Genomic DNA, 20,864 nt, shown 5'->3' with positions numbered 1-20,864 from the left:
TGAACATCTGGCAGCTGTGCTTCGCATCTCCACCTCAGACATGCAACCTGACTTTGATGGACTTGTTAAAGCTCAACAGAGACTGGATTTCTCACACTGAATGAAAAAAAAAGAACTGAAGAACACTAAAATGTGGAAATATAACAAGTGAAATGGGACACTTGATATTTTCTTTTCTTTTTTTTGCACAGTTCTGAAAACATTAAATGTTTAATATAGGCATGTAAAGTAAAAAAGGCTACAAAACTGGGACACTTTTCTTTACACAGTTCAGTGACATGTCTTGTTTATTTTTGCTATAAGATGATGTGATGTCTTTAGAAAGCTAAGAAAATCCTTGTTTCAATAGTATATGAAACTCAAAATGCCCTTTGTTATTAATGTTTCACATTTTGTTTATCATTTTGGAAATAAATTCTATTTGAATAAATTATATTTTTGAAAGCTAACCTCACCTTTTAATTGCCAAATAATAACATACACTCTTACCAGGGGTCAAAACAATGCCATTTACTGCTTTTTATATAGAAATAAAATTTATATTATGCATAATTGAGTTTGGAATTTTGGCCCGGCCCCCCAACATATTTTCAGTTGCTCATTCGGCCCCCCGGGAAAAATAATTGCCCACCCCTGAGATAGACAGTACTGCTACATCTAGACATTTATGACATACCAGATCTACAAATGCAGTACTGTTTTTGATACAAAAAGAGTCTCTAAGAAAGAGGGTATATACATTTGACGAAGAAACTGTACATTGGAGGAGGTTGGGTAGGTGGGGTGGGGGGGGGGGGGGGACGTTAACTGTACATTGGAGGGGGTCTGACGGGGTGCTGCGTGGTTCTGCCTGACGTGGAGCTGTCTGGTTCTGCCTGACGGGGAGCTGTCTGGTTCTGTCTGGTTCTGCCTGACGAGGAGCTGTCTGGTTCTGCCTGACGGGGAGCTGTCTGGTTCTGTCTGGTTCTGCCTGACTGGGAGCTGTCTGGTTCTGTCTGTTTCTGTCTGGTTCTGCCTGACTGGGAGCTGTCTGGTTCTGCCTGACTGGGAGCTGTCTGGTTCTGCCTGACTGGGAACTGTCTGGTTCTGCCTGACTGGGAGCTGTCTGGTTCTGCCTGACTGGGAGCTGTCTGGTTCTGCCTGACTGGGAGCTGTCTGGTTCTGCCTGACTGGGAGCTGTCTGGTTCTGCCTGACTGGGAGCTGTCTTGGTTCTGTCTGGTGGGGAGCTGTCTGGTTCTGTCTGGTTCTGCCTGACTGGGAGCTGTCTTGGTTCTGTCTGGTGGGGAGCTGTCTGGTTCTGTCTGGTTCTGCCTGACTGGGAGCTGTCTGGTTCTGTCTGGTTCTGCCTGACGGGGAGCTGTCTGGTTCTGTCTGGTGGGGAGCTGTCTGGTTCTGTCTGGTTCTGCCTGACTGGGAGCTGTCTGGTTCTGCCTGACGGGGAGCTGTCTGGTTCTGCCTGACGGGGAGCTGTCTGGTTCTGTCTGGTTCTCCCTGACGGGGAGCTGTCTTGGTTCTGTCTGGTGGGGAGCTGTCTGGTTCTGTCTGGTTCTGCCTGACGGGGAGCTGTCTTGGTTCTGTCTGGTGGGGAGCTGTCTGGTTCTGTCTGGTTCTGCCTGACTGGGAGCTGTCTTGGTTCTGTCTGGTGGGGAGCTGTCTTGGTTCTGTCTGGTGGGGAGCTGTCTGGTTCTGTCTGGTTCTGCCTGACGGAGAGCTGTCTGGTTCTGCCTGACGGGGAGCTGTCTGGTTCTGCCTGACGGGGAGCTGTCTGGTTCTGTCTGGTTCTGCCTGACGGGGAGCTGTCTGGTTCTGTCTGGTTCTGCCTGATGGGGAGCTGTCTGGTTCTGCCTGACTGGGAGCTGTCTGGTTTAGGGTTTCTGTTCGAAAATATTGGTGCCGGTCTCCGTGTCCTGGAAGATTTCTATCTCCCGGACAAATGTGAGAAATTCCGGTCAGAGTTTATTGAGCTTAAAAACAATTGATAGGCAGCTGTGTAGGTGGATCCAAAGAGCTGTCTGGTTTAGGGTTTCTGTTCGAAAATATTGGTGCCGGTCTCCGTGTCCTGGAAGATTTCTATCTCCCGGACAAATGTGAGAAATTCCGGTCAGAGTTTATTGAGCTTAAAAACAATTGATAGGCAAAAGAATAACAAAACAAAATAATGACATCATCAAGGCATGTAGATTTATAATATTTTTACTTAAAACTAGGCTACTTTTGCGTATAAAGTCATTATATTCCAAATAAAATAAGTCCAGAGACTCGTGCTGCTGCCGACTTTAAATCAAATAGGTGTCTGTGGGCAGTCGCCCGACATTAATAAACAACAGTCTGTTATAATCACATTTTTATGAGCTAACGAATTCCGTTATATTGGACATTTGTATTAATTATATCAAGCGAAGAACTGAGAAATTTGGCAGAGAGACGGCAACATTATCGTGGGTTTGCGTGACGACTCTCTCTCTCCACCTCCCAATGACTTATTTGCGAGAGTATGTCGATGCAGAGCAGCAGATTCAGCTGTTATTGGCTCTTTTCTGGGGACCGCACAGCAGCGCCCCCCACCCAACATTGAATTGAAAATGGCTGAATTGGAGTACTGCTGGAGTACTGCATTGTGCTGCTGCTGCTCCGGCTCTGCAGCTTCACAAAAGTTCGCACACCCAGCACTAAGCTCTCGCTGACAATGTCGTTGTCATTATTAGAAGCAACGATGAAACAAATGTAATGATTGTTTCGTTCATCGCATAGGCTATTTAATTTTAGCCTATTTTAATACAATTCAAATAATCAAATTGTGCTTAGACTCAGGGAATTATTTTCACCGGACATTAAGACCGGAGAGATTAAATATGTCGGACTTCAACAGATTTTGCCGGTCAAATACCGGTCAAATACCGGTAATTACCGGCTAACGGAAACGCTGATATACACTAATTATAATAAAATAACAATACAGTGGGATGAGATATTTAGCAGGGCTGCGCAATTGGTCAGTTATGTGCAAAAAGTATGAACAGTGAACAGGGTTCACACAAGGTCCTTAAAGTGCTTGAAACAGCAAAATTTTTTAACAAGGTGCTTAAAAAGTCCCTGAAATTCAAATCAACCATTGAAAGTTTTGTTCATCCATGATAAAATTGTTCTGAATCAAGAAATATAATTTTTCCATTTATAAAGTGTAACTAATTGTCGGAAATTGGTTTTGAGCCATAAATATTGACAACGGGTGCTGTTGATTTGTGATGCTTAAGTGATCTCTACTGGTTCATAATGCCATCCAGCTCCCAACCCTCTACTGCTCCTAATGTTACTGTATATATTACCTGGTGGTGTTCAGGCTCGACACTGTTCAAAACAAACAATTTCAATAAATAAAATATATTTATTGAATAGAAGCAAAATAGTCCGATGGGCAATTAGAGTTGTCGGATAACAGTCCAAGGTCAAAACACGTATCGGGCTCTCGTACACAAAGGGAATGTTCAATACTCAGGGTTTGTCGTCCGGTCCAGGGTCAGTTTCACAAGCGGGTATCTCAGCCAGTCCAGGGTCCAGTACCACGAACACCTTCTCGCTTCACCTCTCCTTACAACTACCACATCACAAACTCCGTATCTTGCTCTCTCTCTCTCTCTGTACTCTACTCCTTCCTCACCTCCACTCAACATTACTCTTTCCTAGGGTTTTATGTTATGTGTGTCTGGTGTGTGTGTGGGATGTGGGTGATCACGTGGTGCACAGGTGTGTTCTGTCGGTCCTAATCAGCTCCCTAATTGACTCCTCTGCCCGTGGCAGTAGTATCTCCCTTCCTCCACGTAGCCATGGAACGGGGATGATATCTGCCACATACTCAACACTGTTTGATGAACATTGTTCCCCAGCTGATAGTTGTACCCTTCCTTATGACTTGTCGTACAGAACTTGTAAGTCGCTTTGGGTAAAAGCGTTCAGCTAAATGTATATGAATTATGAACGTAGCCTCATAGCGCAGCGCGTGTGACTGACCCCAGTGTCACACAGGACCCCCCCCCCCACCCCGTTTCTCATGCCTCTGTGTTCCTCCTCTGTCCGCAGAATATCTCCGCCAAAGCTACGGACTGTCCGTGGACTTCGTGGCGCCGTGCGACTACAACAAGCTGGTGCTGTCGCTGCTGTCGGGCCTGCCCAACGAGGTGGACTTCGCCGTCAACGTCTGCACGCTCCTCTCCAACGAGAGCAAGCACGCCATGCAGCTGGAGAAGGACCCCAAGCTGGTCACGCTGCTGCTGGCGCACGCAGGGGTCTTCGACGACTGTACGTCACCTGGTGGTGTTTCACCCCCTCTTTTACTTTACTGTTTGTATCAATATACATAGTCCATGTCTTCTCTTGATGGCACTTGTTGGCATAAACAAAGTATTATGTGATTTAAGACGTCATGTGGTGCAGTGACTTTTACAGTTGAGGAGTAAGGAGAATACATACAAGACCAGGCTGAATACTATGGACCTGGCTGGGTTCTTGAGGAGTAAGGAGAATACTATGGACCAGGCTGGGTTCTTGAGGAGTAAGGAGAGGCTAGGTAATGACGAAAGGCAAAGAAGTTTCTATACGAATATGCTGCCTTGTATTGAAGTATTAAAAAGGTACAGGAATATCAAATAGATTAATAAACAAAAGAAGTACATACATTTAAGATAATAACCAAAGAAATGACAACACGATAGCAGCCAGTATCTTCACTTGAGACGTTGAGCTGGTAAACATATCTGAAGGCTTCTGTGGATCCCAGTTCCCCTGTTCTCCATCTCTCTCCTTCATCATAAGTTGGAAGATCTAAGTCCCCCCCCCCCTTTACCGTCTCTTGAATATATACTTTGAGGAGGAGAAAGCAGCAGGAAGACTAGATCTTTAATCCAGATGGTTCCTGTTAACCCTCCAGATGGTTCCTGTTAACCCTCCCTTTCTGCCTCTTGCAGCGCTCGGCAGTTTCTCCGCTGTGTTCGGGACGGACTGGAAGGAGAAAACCTCTCGGGACTTTTTCAAGGTAAAGTAATAAAGATCCTTCTCTTTAAAGTGCTCCGTTACCGTTACATGCTCCCAACAGGTAACTTCACTCCACGCCAACACTCCATGACCCTGTATAGACCACATGACCCTGTAGGTCACATGACCCTGTGTAGGTCACATGACCCTGTATAGACTACATGACCCTGTATAGACCACCTGACCCTGTAGGTCACCTGACCCTGTATAGACCACATGACCCTGTGTAGGTCACCTGACCCTGTATAGACCACATGACCCTGTGTAGGTCACATGACCCTGTATAGACCACATGACCCTGTATAGACCACCTGACCCTGTATAGACTACCTGACCCTGTATAGACCACATGACCCTGTATAGACCACCTGACCCTGTATAGGCCACATGACCCTGTATAGACCACCTGACCCTGTATAGACCACATGACCCTGTATAGACCACCTGACTGTATAGACCACATGACCCTGTATAGACCACATGACCCTGTATAGACCACATGACCCTGTATAGACCACATGACCCTGTATAGACCACATGACCCTGTATAGACCACATGACCCTGTATAGACCACATGACCCTGTATAGACCACATGACCCTGTATAGACCACATGACACTGTATAGACCACATGACTCTGTATAGACCACATGACCCTGTATAGACCACATGACTCTGTATAGACCACATGACCCTGTATAGACCACATGACCCTGTATAGACCACATGACCCTGTATTGGACACGTGGTCATGGGGGAAAGGAATTGGCGAACGACTAAATTGGGGCATGGGAGAAAAAAAGCATCTGTTCCTGTTGAGTCGGATGTTGGATCATATTTCTGCCTATAGACCTGGGGAGTCACCTGCTGGATTTAAGACCTGTCTGTTGCCGGATGAATCGCCTTTGGTCTTTTACCACAGGGCTTTCTCAAGGTAGCAGGTTTATGGTCTTTTACCACAGGGCTTTCTCAAGGTAGCAGGTTCATATGGTCTTTTACCACCGGGCTTTCTCAAGGTAGCAGGTTCATATGGTCTTTTACCACCGGGCTTTCTCAAGGTAGCAGGTTCATATGGTCTTTTACCACAGGGCTTTCTCAAGGTAGCAGGTTCATATGGTCTTTTACCACAGGGCTTTCTCAAGGTAGCAGGTTCATATGGTTCCACTTATTCAATTGGTCTGACGGGAGCGGAGTTGAGCGTAAAGCCAAAATGGTAAAAACAAGAGACATGATACACTATTGGAATCTTGTTGGTTTTGATGACTTTCTATTCAACAGACTTGAGTGGTCTTCTAGTTTATTAGTAGATCTCTTCAACCAAGCGGGCTCATTTGGTTTATTGATCTATGATTTTTTAAACGGGTAAAACAAGGTGGTGCTGTGTTCACAAATGAGCCAGGCCTGGGAGAGCTGTTCTGGAGGATCGTCTGACGGCAGGAAGCGAGCCTCAGAGAGACCAGACCGCTGAACCACCGCGCCTCAGAGAGACCAGACCGATGAACCACCCCCATTTAATCAGAGAATTACTATAGAATAGAATGGAAGTACTTTATTTGATCCCAAGGGAAAGTCAGCGCTACAGATCGCTCACAGTAAACATTTAGGTGGTCAGAAATCACAAATCATAAATGAGAATAAAAATACAGTCAGGGATATACATTCTAAAATATTTATATACATTCTAAAATATACAGCCAAAAATATATAGTATAATGTAATAATATTAATAATAATAAAAAATGTAAAAGGTTGATGTAAAAAGTCATAAGTCAAAAAGTCCAGGAAGATATGCCAGAGTTAGTACTGGCACTCTGTGCTCAGTGAGGCACAGTGATGCGTTGTATAGTCTTGATAGCTGTTGGAAAGAACGTCTTCCTGTTCCCTTCAGTGTTGCATCTTGGGAGTCTTAGTCTAACTCCCAAGAGCTATGGACTATGGATCCAGGCTATGCAACTACAGGATCAGGACTGGAATCAGTTAGCCTAGATTTCAAATCGATTAAAAATATAAAGTAAAACTGTGTTCAATTAATTCGTGATAAATCACTTCATTCGTAGGATTCATAAAATGTTTAAGTAAATCTGATTCCTTAATTTTGTTGGAAGTAAATTGCTGTCAACGGCGTTGCCTTTTAAAGGCCTGATCAGTGATCCAAACGCATACAAATGGGCATCCCTACTGCCAACAACGAAGAATGGGAATCGAGACATGTTTTCATTCTCTAGTTGATTGACATTGATACAAAATATAACCTGAGACAACAAGTAAATGGACGTTTTTACATGCATTTGTTGTATTTTGTGACTAGAAATCTGTTTATGTTGGTAATGTTTGTAAACATTGGAATGTTAAGTCAAGTCAAGAGTTTTATTTGTCACGGCATACAGTGAAATGTGGGTGGTCACCATGTTAACCGTCTGTAGTGTGATAGTAAAGGGTTAACCTTCTGTAGTGAGGCAGTGAAAGGGTTAAAAGTGAACTGACATCAAGCCTGCTTTGAATAATGCATCTCTAACCGCCTCTGTGATTCAACAGTTTTGGAAGCAAGTGGTGGAGGACGTTGAAGTAAGGGATCTGATCTCAGACCAGCAGAGCGGTCCAGCACATGGTGAGTGTGGAGGAAATACAGAGCTCATCTCCCCTCCATTTGTCCCCTCTCCTGCCCCCCCCCCCCCCCCCCCCCATTTGACCCATGTTATGGGGTTCCCCCTCCCCCTCCTAACTATAAAGGAATCCTCCCCACGTCATTCTGGTCTCCTCATCCTGGGTCTTGTAGCTGATCACCTGAGCGAGAGCCACTCAGCCATATCTCTAACTTTCTTGTACATATTTTGATCTATCTGGCTAATAAACCATATTATCCGGATCCACTTGACTGAGTAAGTTATTCCTAACAATTATATCTCCAACAGTGAGCCACACCCCCCATATATTCAGCTTTTAGATGCTAAGATAAGATGTTCTTTTATTGATCCCCTTGGGAAAATTCAGGCATGATCATAGCAGCATGGGGGAGAGAGGAGGGGGGAGCGGAGGTACAGGTACATGGTGATAGTAGAAGACATGATACAGGTCATACAATTATAGTACAGTGGGGAAGTAAAAAATTTAAATAGGCAGTGTCAACAATATAACAATATAATGTACTCTGAGTATGTGCATATGAGCAAGTAGGCAGTGTAAATAACATACAGATGAGGGTCTGTATGCCCTCAGTTATATTTGCATTACAATAAATAGTTACAATACACGCTATAATCTAAATATATGCTATGATTAAGTAAGTATACAGTATACACAGGTGCAGTATGCATAAAGCACCTCATATCTGTGTTATTTTTGGTGCACGTGTCCAGGAATATTTCATTTTCATGGGACAAATGGGATAAATTCCGGTCAAATATTACCTGTGTTTATTGAGTTTATAACGTTATTGCCTTAACACATTGGGCGCCGGGCATTGTGCCCATCATTGTACCCAGTCTGCCACCGTTGAAAGCCTATGGAGATGTTTACCTTCTTTGCAGGGCTATAACTTTTTTAATTTGATTGCTATATTGACATTACTATGGCCCATTCAACGTCGATTATCTATCGTTCAGGATGTGGGAACGTTATATTTTTTTCATTCATACATTGTTGTGTTAATACCGTCTAGAACAGGGGTTCCCAAACTTTTCAGGCCGGGACCCAGAAAATAAGGCGTCAGAGAGCCGCGGCCCAATGCACATCGTCAGGCTTTTTTTTTTTTTTTTTTTGTGAGGCGACCGATTTTTTTAGCCAAATATCACTTTAATCCTATTAAGTTAGTTCAAGTTAGTTATTCATTTATATGTGCTATTTATGAGAGGGCTAACTTGTTGCAAAATAATAATGATAATAATAATAGCCTCATTAAAATACTATTGTTGCTTCGGTTGTTTTCAGCGTTTTATGTGCATAATCTGTTATTTAGTTTGAAATGTTCGTTGAAATAAGTAGATTTTTAGTTTTAGTTTATTTATTAAGTTAATATAAAACCATATAGTCACATTTTAGAATACAATAGAATAGAATTTTAGAACACAACTAGAAACACTGTCCTGGCCTGCTTCTAAGTTCAGTGGCAAAAAAATCTTTTTTTTTTAATCATCTCGCGGCCCTCCCGTGGCTGCTCGCGGCCCACCTTTGGGTCGCGACCCCGACTTTGGGAACCACTGGTCTAGAATATATGTATGTTTTTAAGGTTTTCTGCTGTAATTCCAAAAACGAGAGTTATAGGCCCTGATGCATATGATAGATTATCGATTGGCGTTTCTTTCCTATACACGCTATATTAAAAAATTCAAATCTATATGATCGGTATACATTATGCTTCATCATGCGTGAAGGAAGGGGGGGGGGGGCGTAGTTTATAATTCCTTGATAGTCAATAACGGCTTTATTTAGTATGGGTTGATATGTTGAGCAGATGGTTTGCAGTGAAATGAATAAACAATCGGGCTGAAAATAACGTTATATTCCTCTTACCGTTCGCCGATGAGACTGGAGGAAAAAGATCCCAATTATTTGACGTCGATCTCCTACATCCATTTCAGGTTTGTATGGCGCGATAAACGCCGAAATCATATCGATTATTGCGTTTAGAAAGTGATCGAAATGCACTGAGTGTTTGTCTGGATCCACGTAACAAGATATGACTGCCGGAGGGATTTCCTCGATGCACCGATCGCCACTTCCGGTTTTGGCGAGAGTGTAACTCGCCCGACCATCCACCAGGCGGCGGTATTGAGGCGTTGCAATCTCATACAGGGTGCCGCTGCAGTCCGGAGGGAGGCTGGATGAATTATGAATGCCATGGCGAAAAAATTAAATATTGATCCCAAAAACGATTTACGCCGTTGTTGGCGTTCAACGCATGGCGGGCAATAACGACTTACGCCGTTCTTCGCGACCAATGTGTTAATACTTACTGTCGGTCAAGTCACAGTTATCATTTGTAATAATTAACATTACATTACCTCCACTCTGTCTGCACTGCAGCAGTTCTCTCCACTCATGGAACAGCCAGGAGTGTTTAGGTCCATATAGCACAACTAACGGCTAGCCACAACAGATGCTACTGACCCTACCACCCTTAGTACCTCCACAATCAGACAAAAGCTACTACCCTCAGTACCTACACAACCAGACAGAAGCTACTAACCCTACTACCCTCAGTACCTACACAACCAGACAGAAGCTACTACCCTCAGTACCTACACAACCAGACAGAAGCTACTATCCTCAGTACCTACACAACCAGACAGAAGCTACTACCCTCAGTACCTACACAACCAGACAGAAGCTACTAACACTACTACCCTCAGTACCTACACAACCAGACAGAAGCTACTACCCTCAGTACCTACACAACCAGACAGAAGCTACTACCCTCAGTACCTACACAACCAGACAGAAGCTACTAACCCTACTACCCTCAGTACCTACACAACCAGACAGAAGCTACTAACCCCATTACCCCTCAGTACCTACACAATCAGACAGAAGCTACTAACACTAATACCCTCAGTACCTACACAATCAGACAGAAGCTACTACCCTCAGTACCTACACAACCAGACAGAAGCTACTAACCCTACTACCCTCAGTACCTACACAATCAGACAGAAGCTACTAACTAATGTTCAGTTGCTATCGCTATCGGCTCTATCTTTAATTTTTCAAAATGTTCAGTTGCTATTGCATGCACTCATCTGTGTTTCACTACACACATGAGTGCATGCTTACCAACTGTTAGTCTGCAACACTACTATCACCGACATCTAAGAAGGGAGATCCCCCCTTGAATGGCCCTTCTAATGTTTCTCTCCTCCACACTGCCTGTGGAGCATTTGTTCCCTATTGTTAGGTTTTAGTGAGTTTTTCCTTACCTTCGCGTGGGGTATGTCTGGGAGTGCTTGCATTCATTCATTTATTTGCATTTATTTTAAATTTGTTGGACCTTATGGTGTTGTTTTGTTCTTGACTTATTGTTATGTTTCTTCTTGACTTGTTTAAAGAAGACGTGTCCGGCCCATGGGGACATTAACGTGTGTTGTCGGGCCTTACAAATAAATTTGATTTGATTTAACACTACTACCCTCAGTACCTACACAATCAGACGGAAGCTACTAACACTACTACCCTCTAGGGCTGTCTTAAATACTTCGAAGCTTCGTTCGATGGGCATGGGATTCGAATATGAAAATAAAATTCAATTATAATTTTTCTTTTTTTATGTTTTTTTTTTTTTTTGTTTTTTTTGCTAAATCAACTATGTCTCTCTTTGTTAACTACAACAAGCAATGCTGTTTGTTATTTAAGATGAGGTCGGACTCGGCACTGACAGATTTGTGTTCATTGTGCTGCTTTTCTAAAGCCTCAAATGACGGCTTACAATATTTCATGAAAGCAAAGTGTTTGGTTTGTCTAAGATTTAAAAAGGTTTAAACTTTACAGCACTGACAAAGTTGAACAAAGTGCTGTACAAGTCCCACAACATTAAAAAAAATATTTCGAAGGTCAGCCCTACTACCCTCAGTACCTCCACAATCAGACAGAAGCTACTACCCTCAGTACCTCCACAATCAGACAGAAGCTACTAACCCTACTACCCTGGGCGTGAGTAATTGATTACTTGAGTACTCACTGTACTCGAGTGGTTCTTAAGTGTCACCTGTGACGATCTTTTTAGATGTTTTGTTTATTTGTACGTGTGTCAAAATAAACCATCCTAAACAACGATGGAGCTTTGAAGGAGGGCTGTCTCATCTTTCTCTCTGGGCAGACGGCATGGCGTGCGACGAGCCCTGGCAGACTCTCTTCCACCCCCCGCGGGAGCTGGGCATCAGCGACATGGAGGGCCAGCGGGTGATGCAGGTGGCCGTGGTCCTCCGGAACCTCTCCTTCGAGGAGGCCAACGTCAAGCTGCTCGCCGCCAACCGGACCTGCCTGCGCTTCCTCCTGCTCTGCGCCCACTGCAGCCTCATCTCCCTCCGGCAGCTGGGGCTGGACACGCTTGGCAACGTGGCCGCAGAGGTGAGTGAAGGGACTTGAGGATGGGTGTGATATGGTGGTATTTCCACACTCTCATCAGGATCCTAGCAGCGCTATTCTGGATGCATTGTAGCCTTTGGATGTTCTTGCTAGGGATCCCGATGAGGAGTGCGTTGCAATAAGTGTCACACTTGAGATCATGTGTCATGTAATCGCAAATTGACTTGGATGTGTTTTTATGTCTGACAGTTGTGGGGTGTTTCTGCTTGGATCCCCTCATGTTCCTGCAGATCTTTAAATGCTTAAACGACAGTGTTAAACCCTTTCACAACCATACTACAGAAGGTTAACCCTTTCACTAAGAACTGTTACTTTTCAGAAAGGTTAGCCTTCTGTAGTGTGGTAGTGAAAGTGTTAAATGCTGCCTAGTGATGTGTTTTTAATACTTGCCAATGGATAAATTCTAAACTCTAAAAAGATCTTGCAAGCTTAATATTAGAAGAAATATGTTTTAATATCTGCTTTTTCCCCCTCTCCACGCAGCTCCAGTTGGATCCTGATGACTTTAGAACAACCCACCTCATGTTTCACACCATCACCAAATGCTTGATGTCTAGGGACCGCTTTCTCAAGATGAGAGGTGATTGTCTGGCTCTTGTTTTTTTGTCTCAAGTTCAAGTTTAGTTTTATTTGTCTCGTATACGGTACATGTACATTTAGTTTTTATTTGTCTCATATAAGGTACATGTACATTACGTTTAGTTTTATTTTGTCTCATATAAGGTACATGTACATTAAGTTTAGTTTTGTCTCATATAAGGTATGCACATTAAGTTTAGTTTTATTTGTCTCATAAGGTACATGCACATTAAGTTTAGTTTTATTTGTCTCATATCCTCCTGAGACGCAGGGGGGGGGGGAAGTTTTGTCACTTGTATTTTTTGGGGATAATATAAGTGTTTGGGTGCTAAAGAACACATTTCAAAGATTTTTTTATTACATTTTTTTGTACTTTACTCTATTCATATTTTACAAAATGTGCACTGTAGTGCACAGCCGGACTTCATTGATCGTAAAACAATAATAATCTTACATAGGAATTATCAAAATTGCATCCACATTCAGTATTTTCACTGGCCAAAAGGGTGTGTGACAAAAAAGAAAAGAGAACGTCAAATTGTATTCTTCTGAATTGTCTCAGTAGCAGGCAGGCCCATTTTCTGAAGAGCATCCAGAAGACTGATGGTCTTTATCAACTTCATCTGGCTCTTCATCTTTCATCTCTCACACTCTTACATAGAGCTGTCTACTAAATAAATATGAAACAAACATACAGTAAGTCCCGAAGTGACAGTGTACATTAATCAATTCATGTTTTTCCTCTGAAAATAAATGTTTAACTCTCACAACTCTCTCAAAATGCTCCTTAGATGTTTACTTACTAAAAACAATCAAAATATATAATAACATTCAAAAACATTTTAAATATGAATATCATGCTTATCTTTATTTTTTCCGTGCAATGTGCCTTTTGTGTTGACCACCATTTTGAAGAAAAAAAGAAAAGAAAAAAGGCAAGTTTGCATGGTCACAACCCAACACATGAAATATCATTGGAAAGCTACAGTTGTCCTCTGTAAGGAACGTCGGGACTCAATGGAGTGACATGTATAGTATTAGGTGAATCAAGCTAAACCTAATGTGCACTACAGTGTACAAAAATGAATTGCTGGGAGGATATAAGGTACATTAGCGAACTTCCAGGTTGTCTTGGGGCTTCTGTGGGCTCCATGTAATCGGTATCGTGTGCGGTTTGCTCCTCTCACGGTTCAGTGGTTTCGTCAGATTAATTGCTTGTGCTTCTGAAAAGAGTAATTGCTTTCCCTGCCTCTCCTCGCCGTTCAAACGCTGTGTTCTTGACTTTGTGTGGTTATCTGGCTTTTTATTTTATCACCGTCCAAAGGGACCAACCATCGCAGGGCACAAAGTGTTGTCAGTTTACCCGTCTCAAACCGCGCCCTCTTTCTTTCCATCCTCCAATCACAAATGTGGCTTTGAGGGAAGCAACAGTTGCGATTGGAGGATCAAGGAAATAGGGCGGGGCTTGGGATGGGTAAATGAATGGTGCGTAATGGAATGTGAAACGAGTGTGCAGTGAATGTGGCCACCTGCATCCGTCCGTAACTAAATGTAATCCAAATGTAGGGTTGTGTGTTTATTTAACTAATTGTCTAACATAGTGCTGTCAAATAAGATAAGATATTTCTTTATCCTTTTTTAAATTCAGGCATCATAGCAGCATGGGGGAGGACAGGGTAATGGTAGAAAGACATAAATACAGGCAATACAATTATAGTACAGTAGAAAAGTAAAAATAGGCAGAGTGAACAATATAATTAACTCTGAATATACACATCTGAGGCATCAAGGTGCAGATGAGGGTCTGTATGTCTCAGTTTTATACTAGAGGTGGGCATAGATAAAAATTTGTATCTAGATTAATCTATCTGCAATCCTGGAGTTAATCTAGATTAATCTAGATTAAAATGGCTCATTTGAAGTCTGCCGAAGGCATTCAAAATACGTGTGTTCTACCTAGGGATGGGTATCGTTAGGATTTTATCGATACTACTACTCTTATCGATACTGTTTAACGGTTTGGTACTTTATCGACATTGCTTTATTATTTATAACTTTATAAATAAATATGATTTCTTCAGCAACAGCAGCAGCAATGTTCTTTTATATAACTTTATAAATTAATATAATAAATAAATATTATTTCTTCAGCAACAGCAGCAACAATGTTTTAAATATGTCTGAATTATAGACTTTTATAATAAACAACTAATGTAAGATTAAAAAAACTATATACACTGAATGATTAGTTGTTACCTAAAGCCCTTGGACTCCAGAAGGGGTGCAGGCCTTTGACAACAAACTGGGTCACAGCCCTGTGACACTCGTTCACCCTATCCTCTGTCATCCTTCCTAGCTGCTAGGGTGAAGGGACTGGCTTGGCTGGGACCGGTGGTGTAGAGGGAGGGGTGGGCTGGTACATGGTGGCTGCAGCCTCAGCCTGACGAATGGCGATCTATAAAAAGTTGTCATCTTTCAAATATATTTGTAGCTAAACAATTATATTTTATTTATTAGCCTATTCGTAATAATTTGTTATTAGCCTAGCTAACTCCGTATTATCTTGGCTTACCTGCAGTGGACGTGTATGGAGATGGAACACTGCGAGCAAAGCAGTCGAAAACTGCATTTCTGCAGACTAATGTTATGTTTTGACAACAGATGTTTTAACAAATTGCTTGTATTGCCACCCATACTTGCAAATGTTTTATTGCACTTGTGGCAACGTGCGTTGTCGGCATCGACTTTCGTAAAGTGTACCCAGACTTTTGTTTTATTTCTCAAACGGAGAGATCACACAGAGCCACAGACAGGCCCCTCCCTGAAGTACCCGTATGTGTATTTTCTGTGAGTGGCTCGCTTCTCGTGCAGACGGAGAGAGGAGAGGAGACCCAAGTTTGAGAATAGATTAACGGCATCAATTGTATTATCGCGCGATAATAGTCCGGCGTTAACGCAGCCCGGTAACGGCCCAGCTCTATTTTATACATTACAATATATATGGTTACAATAAACAAGAATCTAAATATATACTATTGAGTAAGTAAAGTATACAACAGTATACAGAGGTGCAGTATACATAAGATACCCTAACCTAAAAATAAAACCTTGTTGTATAACCTTTTTTTAATTGCATATATTCAGTTCTGAATGACGACTACTTTTGACATTGGCGAAGTTCCTACAATTCTGAATAACCAATTACACAAAACACGACTCTCCCTCTGCGCCCCCAAATACCCTGTACACGTTGCAGAGGCAACCCCCAAATACCCTGTACACGTTGCCGACGCAACCCCCCCCCCCCCCCCAAATACCCTGTACACGTTGCAGAGGCAACCCCCAAATACCCTGTACACGTTGCCGGGGCAACCCCCCAAATACCCTGTACACATGTTTAACTGTTGCATCAGTCTGGTCTGTTGATTTTATACAGTAACTCATTGATTAACATTAGGTCATTTATTTCTTCTGATGACCACTGACTTGTGGTGATACTGGCAATTAGTGGTGGGGGGAAATATCTATACAGTATAGTGATACTTTGCGTGGCGATACTGTATCGATACAAGGACGCCAAGTATCGATATTTTATTATGCAAATATTATTACTTTTTTATTAACATTTTGATCGCCATGGGTTAAATTCATAATTTACCATCCCTCGCCAGCTCTATTTGTCTATGGAGAAGTTCCCCTTCTTTGCAGGGCTATAACTTTTTAAATTCTATTGCTACATTGCCATTATTATGGCCCATTCAATGTCCTATATGTATTGTTCAGGGTGTAGCAACGTTAAACTTTTTCATTCACATATTCATACTAAAATATGGTCTAAAGTATAAGTATGTTTTTATCGTTTTCTGCAGCTTTCTTCAGAACGTGATTTATAGCCCTAAATGCATTATATTGATGATGAAATACAGTTTGGTAGCGATCGGCGCGAGATGAAAAATTTCAACTGGACGTACTTCTAGAATGATCTACGTATGATCTGATGATGACCGGATGGGCGGGGGATCGTTTATAATTCCGTGGGCAACGTTAGATGATTCATCCAGAGTGGGTCATATGTTCATCATAGCAGTTTATATTGAACACGTTAGAATATAGCGCTGAATCTTACCGTATGTTCCTCGCGCCGTTGGACGATCAGCGTGGAGTAGACCGTTTTCGATTATGGGATGTAGAAATGCCTGATCCATTTCCAGGTTGTATAATAGTATATACGTCCAAATAACGTTGTTTATTGAGTTAGGGCGAGCGATCTATTATCCAGTGTTTCAAGATGGAGTCGCGGGAGCTATAGAGAGTGGCCGGACCACATTTGCATGAGTACTACTGATTCAAAGGTTAATATCCGGTTGGCGATCTGGCGATCGGCCACCAGATGGCGCTCTTGAACCGCTAGAGAGTTGAGAGGAGATCACACTTGTGTCTCAGGGCCCCGGAAAGGAAATATGATTTCGATGACAGATTTTTGAAATATTGACATCAAAGACGAGTTAAGGCGTCCTCGGCGGAATGAGCATGGCGGGGAATGACGAGGGCCGGCGTTTTCGGCGGTTAAAGTGTTAAAAAAAAGAAATTTGTATAAGGAAGTTGCATTGTTCATTTCAATACCTGTAATAGTACAGTAGTCCACACACACACACACACTGTGTGCATTCAGTTAAGTTGGAATATGACTGTAATACAAACGGTTCAGTCTGTCGGGTGTATGCAACACAGATTAGTGTTGACATCCGTCTGCTTGAGAAAATCCCATTTGCTGCAATAAACATGATTGAAGTGAGATGAACAGACTGAAAACTTTATTTTATTAGATAAAACATGTTGACAAAGTTTTACTTTGCAGTTGAAAAAAGGTAATAAATCGCAATATATCGCAATACTCAGCATATCGCAATATATTTTGTATCGCAATACTATCGTATCGTGATAATATCGTATCGTGAGGCCTCTGGTGATTCCCACCCCTACTGGCAATAGTTAAAATTGCGATGAGTTACATTATATTCTGTTAACATATTTTACATCATACTATTCAAGTTGAAGTACAACGAAAAGAAGTTTGGCCTCCAATCAGAGTGCAAATGTAACAGTAAAGTGCAACAGTAATATACAATGCACAGGTGGTTAAACTGGGTATAAAATATATAAGTTGGTACTACTGAGTAATGGTGCCAATCAGATGTATGTACAGAGTTGTAGTATTGATCTGTACAGTGATGCAGGAGTGAGTCATGAGTCGGGTCATATATGTGACGATGCATCAGACCAACGCAAGATAAAACCACAGCCCAGCCCGTTAGTTCAAGTTTAGTTTTATTTGTCACATTATAAGGTACATTACTGTGAAATGCTTGGTTCTGTATGAGCCTCCTGAGAATATGCTTCATGCCGTAAAGAAAATTGTTAAAAGAATAAAGACCAAACACTATACAAAATAATTTACAATATGCAAAACTAAAGTACAAAATGCTTAATGAATAGTGTAGTAGTGTTCTTGTGTGTTAAAAAGAGTGTGTTGTGTTAGGAGTTAATGAAGGAGTTGAATCGGTGAAAAAAACGTTTTGATGGCATATTCTTTCCTGCAACCTTATTGTTGTTGAATCTCAACGTTGGTCTTCCTCCATAACACCGCGTCTAAAGCTCAGCGTTCCCTCCCCTCTCAGCCATGGAGATCCTGGGCAACCTGAGCCGGGCGGAGGACAACGGGGTGCTGATCTGCGAGTACGTGGACCAGGAGTCGTACCGGGAGGTGGTGACCCTGCTCACGCTGCCCGACCTCATGCTGCTCATGGCCTCCCTGGAGGTGCTCTACCTACTGGCCCAGCTGGGGGACGTGCCCTGCAGCAAGATCGCCTCCGTGGACCGCAGCATCGGTGAGTGCTGCTTCTCCTCCACGTGGCCCTGGGAGGGGACGCAAATATAGCTGCTCTAGAGGAGCGCAGATCACTCCAGTAGCTGTTAATAATAATAATAATAATAATAATAATAATAATAATAATAATAATAATAATATATTTTATTTGGTGGCACCTTTCAGGACACCCAAGGTCACCTTACAGATCATAGAAAAAGTAACAATAAAAAAACACAAGGCAGTTAAAAGTCAAGGTTAACAATACAACAGGAAGTAGGGCTGGGCGATTCTTGCTCAAATGTGAATCACGATTTTTCTCTAAGAATTGAGATCACGATTCTCACGATTCTTATTTTTTCAATAAAATCATTTCTTGCACTCTTTCTTAAACAGACAACATAACATATCAACGTGCTTGACTTAAACTTAAACATAACTTATATGAAAGTGCTTGACTTAAACTTAAGTCTCTTGTAACATATAAAATAACTCAAGTCAGAATCGTCATCATTTAAAAAAGTTAAGTAAAAAGTAAAAACAAAAAAAATCTTTATTTTTAATTAAAAAAATCGTCATTTTGAAATGAGATTGCATTGGTCTATGAATCGAGATCGTGATTTTATTTCGATTAATCGCCCAGCCCTAACAGGAAGTATAAAACAGTTACCCAGTAGCTGTTAGTCAGTAGCTTATTTGTTTATTTTATGGATCCCCATTAGTCTACACCCATGGGTGAAAGACTATTCTTCCTGGGGTACAACATTACAGTAATAAAAAAACAATAAAAACTTAAACACTTTAGCCTAAGTACATTCTCAATATCTTTAAAATCTCACAAAAAAACACACAAAGGCTCTAGCCACAAATACAATACTAACTAAACTAACAATACTAATTAAATAAATCAGTAACTCAACTGTATTTCATTATTCATAATAGCATTTTTCAGCTTTTTCTTAAAAGTAAATTTGTTGCTGATCAGTGATCATCATCTTCACAGGTATACAATTCCAGTTTGCAGCAGCTCTATACATTACGGTTCTCTTTAAGTGCATTTGTTCTTGGTATAGTGCGGTGGCTTAGCAAAAAAATGTGGACGCGCCGGACAAAAGCACCAAATCTTTTCCACGTGTTCCCCATCACCATAGCTTTCATTTTGGGGTAGGGGCCACGTCATCATGATGGATTTCAAGATGGCCGCCATGTAAAATCAAGGTTCTGCCCATTAATAAATATCTTGGTCCATAGCGCGCTCAATATTTGAGCGAACACAAAGGTATTGGTATCCCTGTAAACTAGAGAAGCTAAGCTTTCCATTTGTATCATTTTCATTAAGCCCAACTGTTGGGAAGGGGGTTTTAATAGGCAATGATTAAAAATTATGTTAAATTTTCACCTAGAAAAAACTGCCATGCTCATCTTCCAAAAGGTCCCTTGGCTGTTCACATGAATATATCAGAGTGAACATTGGTTTTATAGGTACCCACAAGCCTCTTCTTTCCAGACATACCCACTTTGTCCAACTTGCAATTTGGGGCAATAATCAAGCAGGTTTGTGCATGTGGTACAAATGTGTCGAACATTGGGTTAGGGTTTGTTGTTAGAATGTTGAACATAGAAGATCAATTTTGGTGTACAGTCAAACTACACTACTACTATTTTCTGGGTCAATAATGTGTTAATGCTATGAAGAATATCCTGGTCGTTTGGTCATTACGGTGTTGATGACCGGTATAGCCACGACAGCTGTCATGAGACGTGCACTGAGAGTATGGCCACCGCGGGAATTTTTATGAAACATTCTGATATTATCGCAGGTCTTGTGCAGTGGTCTCGTGCGTGCCACTGTCAACCAAGCGTGGCATGACTCGAGACGTGCACCGTTTGACAATGATATGCATGCATGCAGCATAATTAGCAAGTGCTCTCGTGAGTCGTGACTGAGGAGAGGATGGCTCGCAGGCCGCAGGAATTTCTATAAACATTCTGATACTTTGATTAGTTAACTATCTATTCCGTTAGTTAACTATGTATTGATAGATAACTTATTACGTATTAATATGATATTGTAAGGGGCAGGACCAGATAAGCTTTGCTTCTTTCTGTCCCTTCTCAAACAAAACCATTTGTCTTGAGCTATGTTGATTATTCCCTCCATAGGAAGATATATTTAAATGTATTTGTATTTTATTTCGTTTTTATAAATTTTGTGTTATTACAAATGTGTGTTTATGGTTGAAAATGTTCGAGATAAATAAAGATCAAATCAAATCTAACTGAAGAAGTTATCCCTCTTCTAACAAGAGAGA

At 41.8% G+C, this 20,864-nt stretch overlaps 1 protein-coding gene across 3 annotated transcripts in view; it reads left to right on the top strand.

Annotated features, from left to right (window-relative positions):
- arid2 (AT-rich interactive domain 2) overlaps positions 1-20,864 on the top strand; it is a 103,038-nt gene that overhangs the window by 33,582 nt on the left and 48,592 nt on the right. For 2 of the 3 annotated variants that reach the window (XM_084330591.1, XM_084330593.1), the window contains 6 exons: positions 4,079-4,297; positions 4,963-5,030; positions 7,566-7,638; positions 11,839-12,089; positions 12,591-12,687; positions 18,365-18,574. In XM_084330591.1, the coding sequence (XP_084186717.1) occupies positions 4,079-4,297; positions 4,963-5,030; positions 7,566-7,638; positions 11,839-12,089; positions 12,591-12,687; positions 18,365-18,574 (918 nt within the window). Of the gene's footprint in view, positions 1-4,078; positions 4,298-4,461; positions 4,566-4,962; positions 5,031-7,565; positions 7,639-11,838; positions 12,090-12,590; positions 12,688-18,364; positions 18,575-20,864 lie in introns of those variants that run through there. The other variant, XM_084330592.1, reaches the window with a different exon arrangement.

The sequence above is a fragment of the Notolepis coatsorum genome (assembly GCF_963971535.1).
Source record: "Notolepis coatsorum genome assembly, chromosome: 15".
Classification (NCBI taxonomy): domain Eukaryota; kingdom Metazoa; phylum Chordata; class Actinopteri; order Aulopiformes; family Paralepididae; genus Notolepis; species Notolepis coatsorum.
This window is presented reverse-complemented; position numbering and strand designations above follow the sequence as displayed.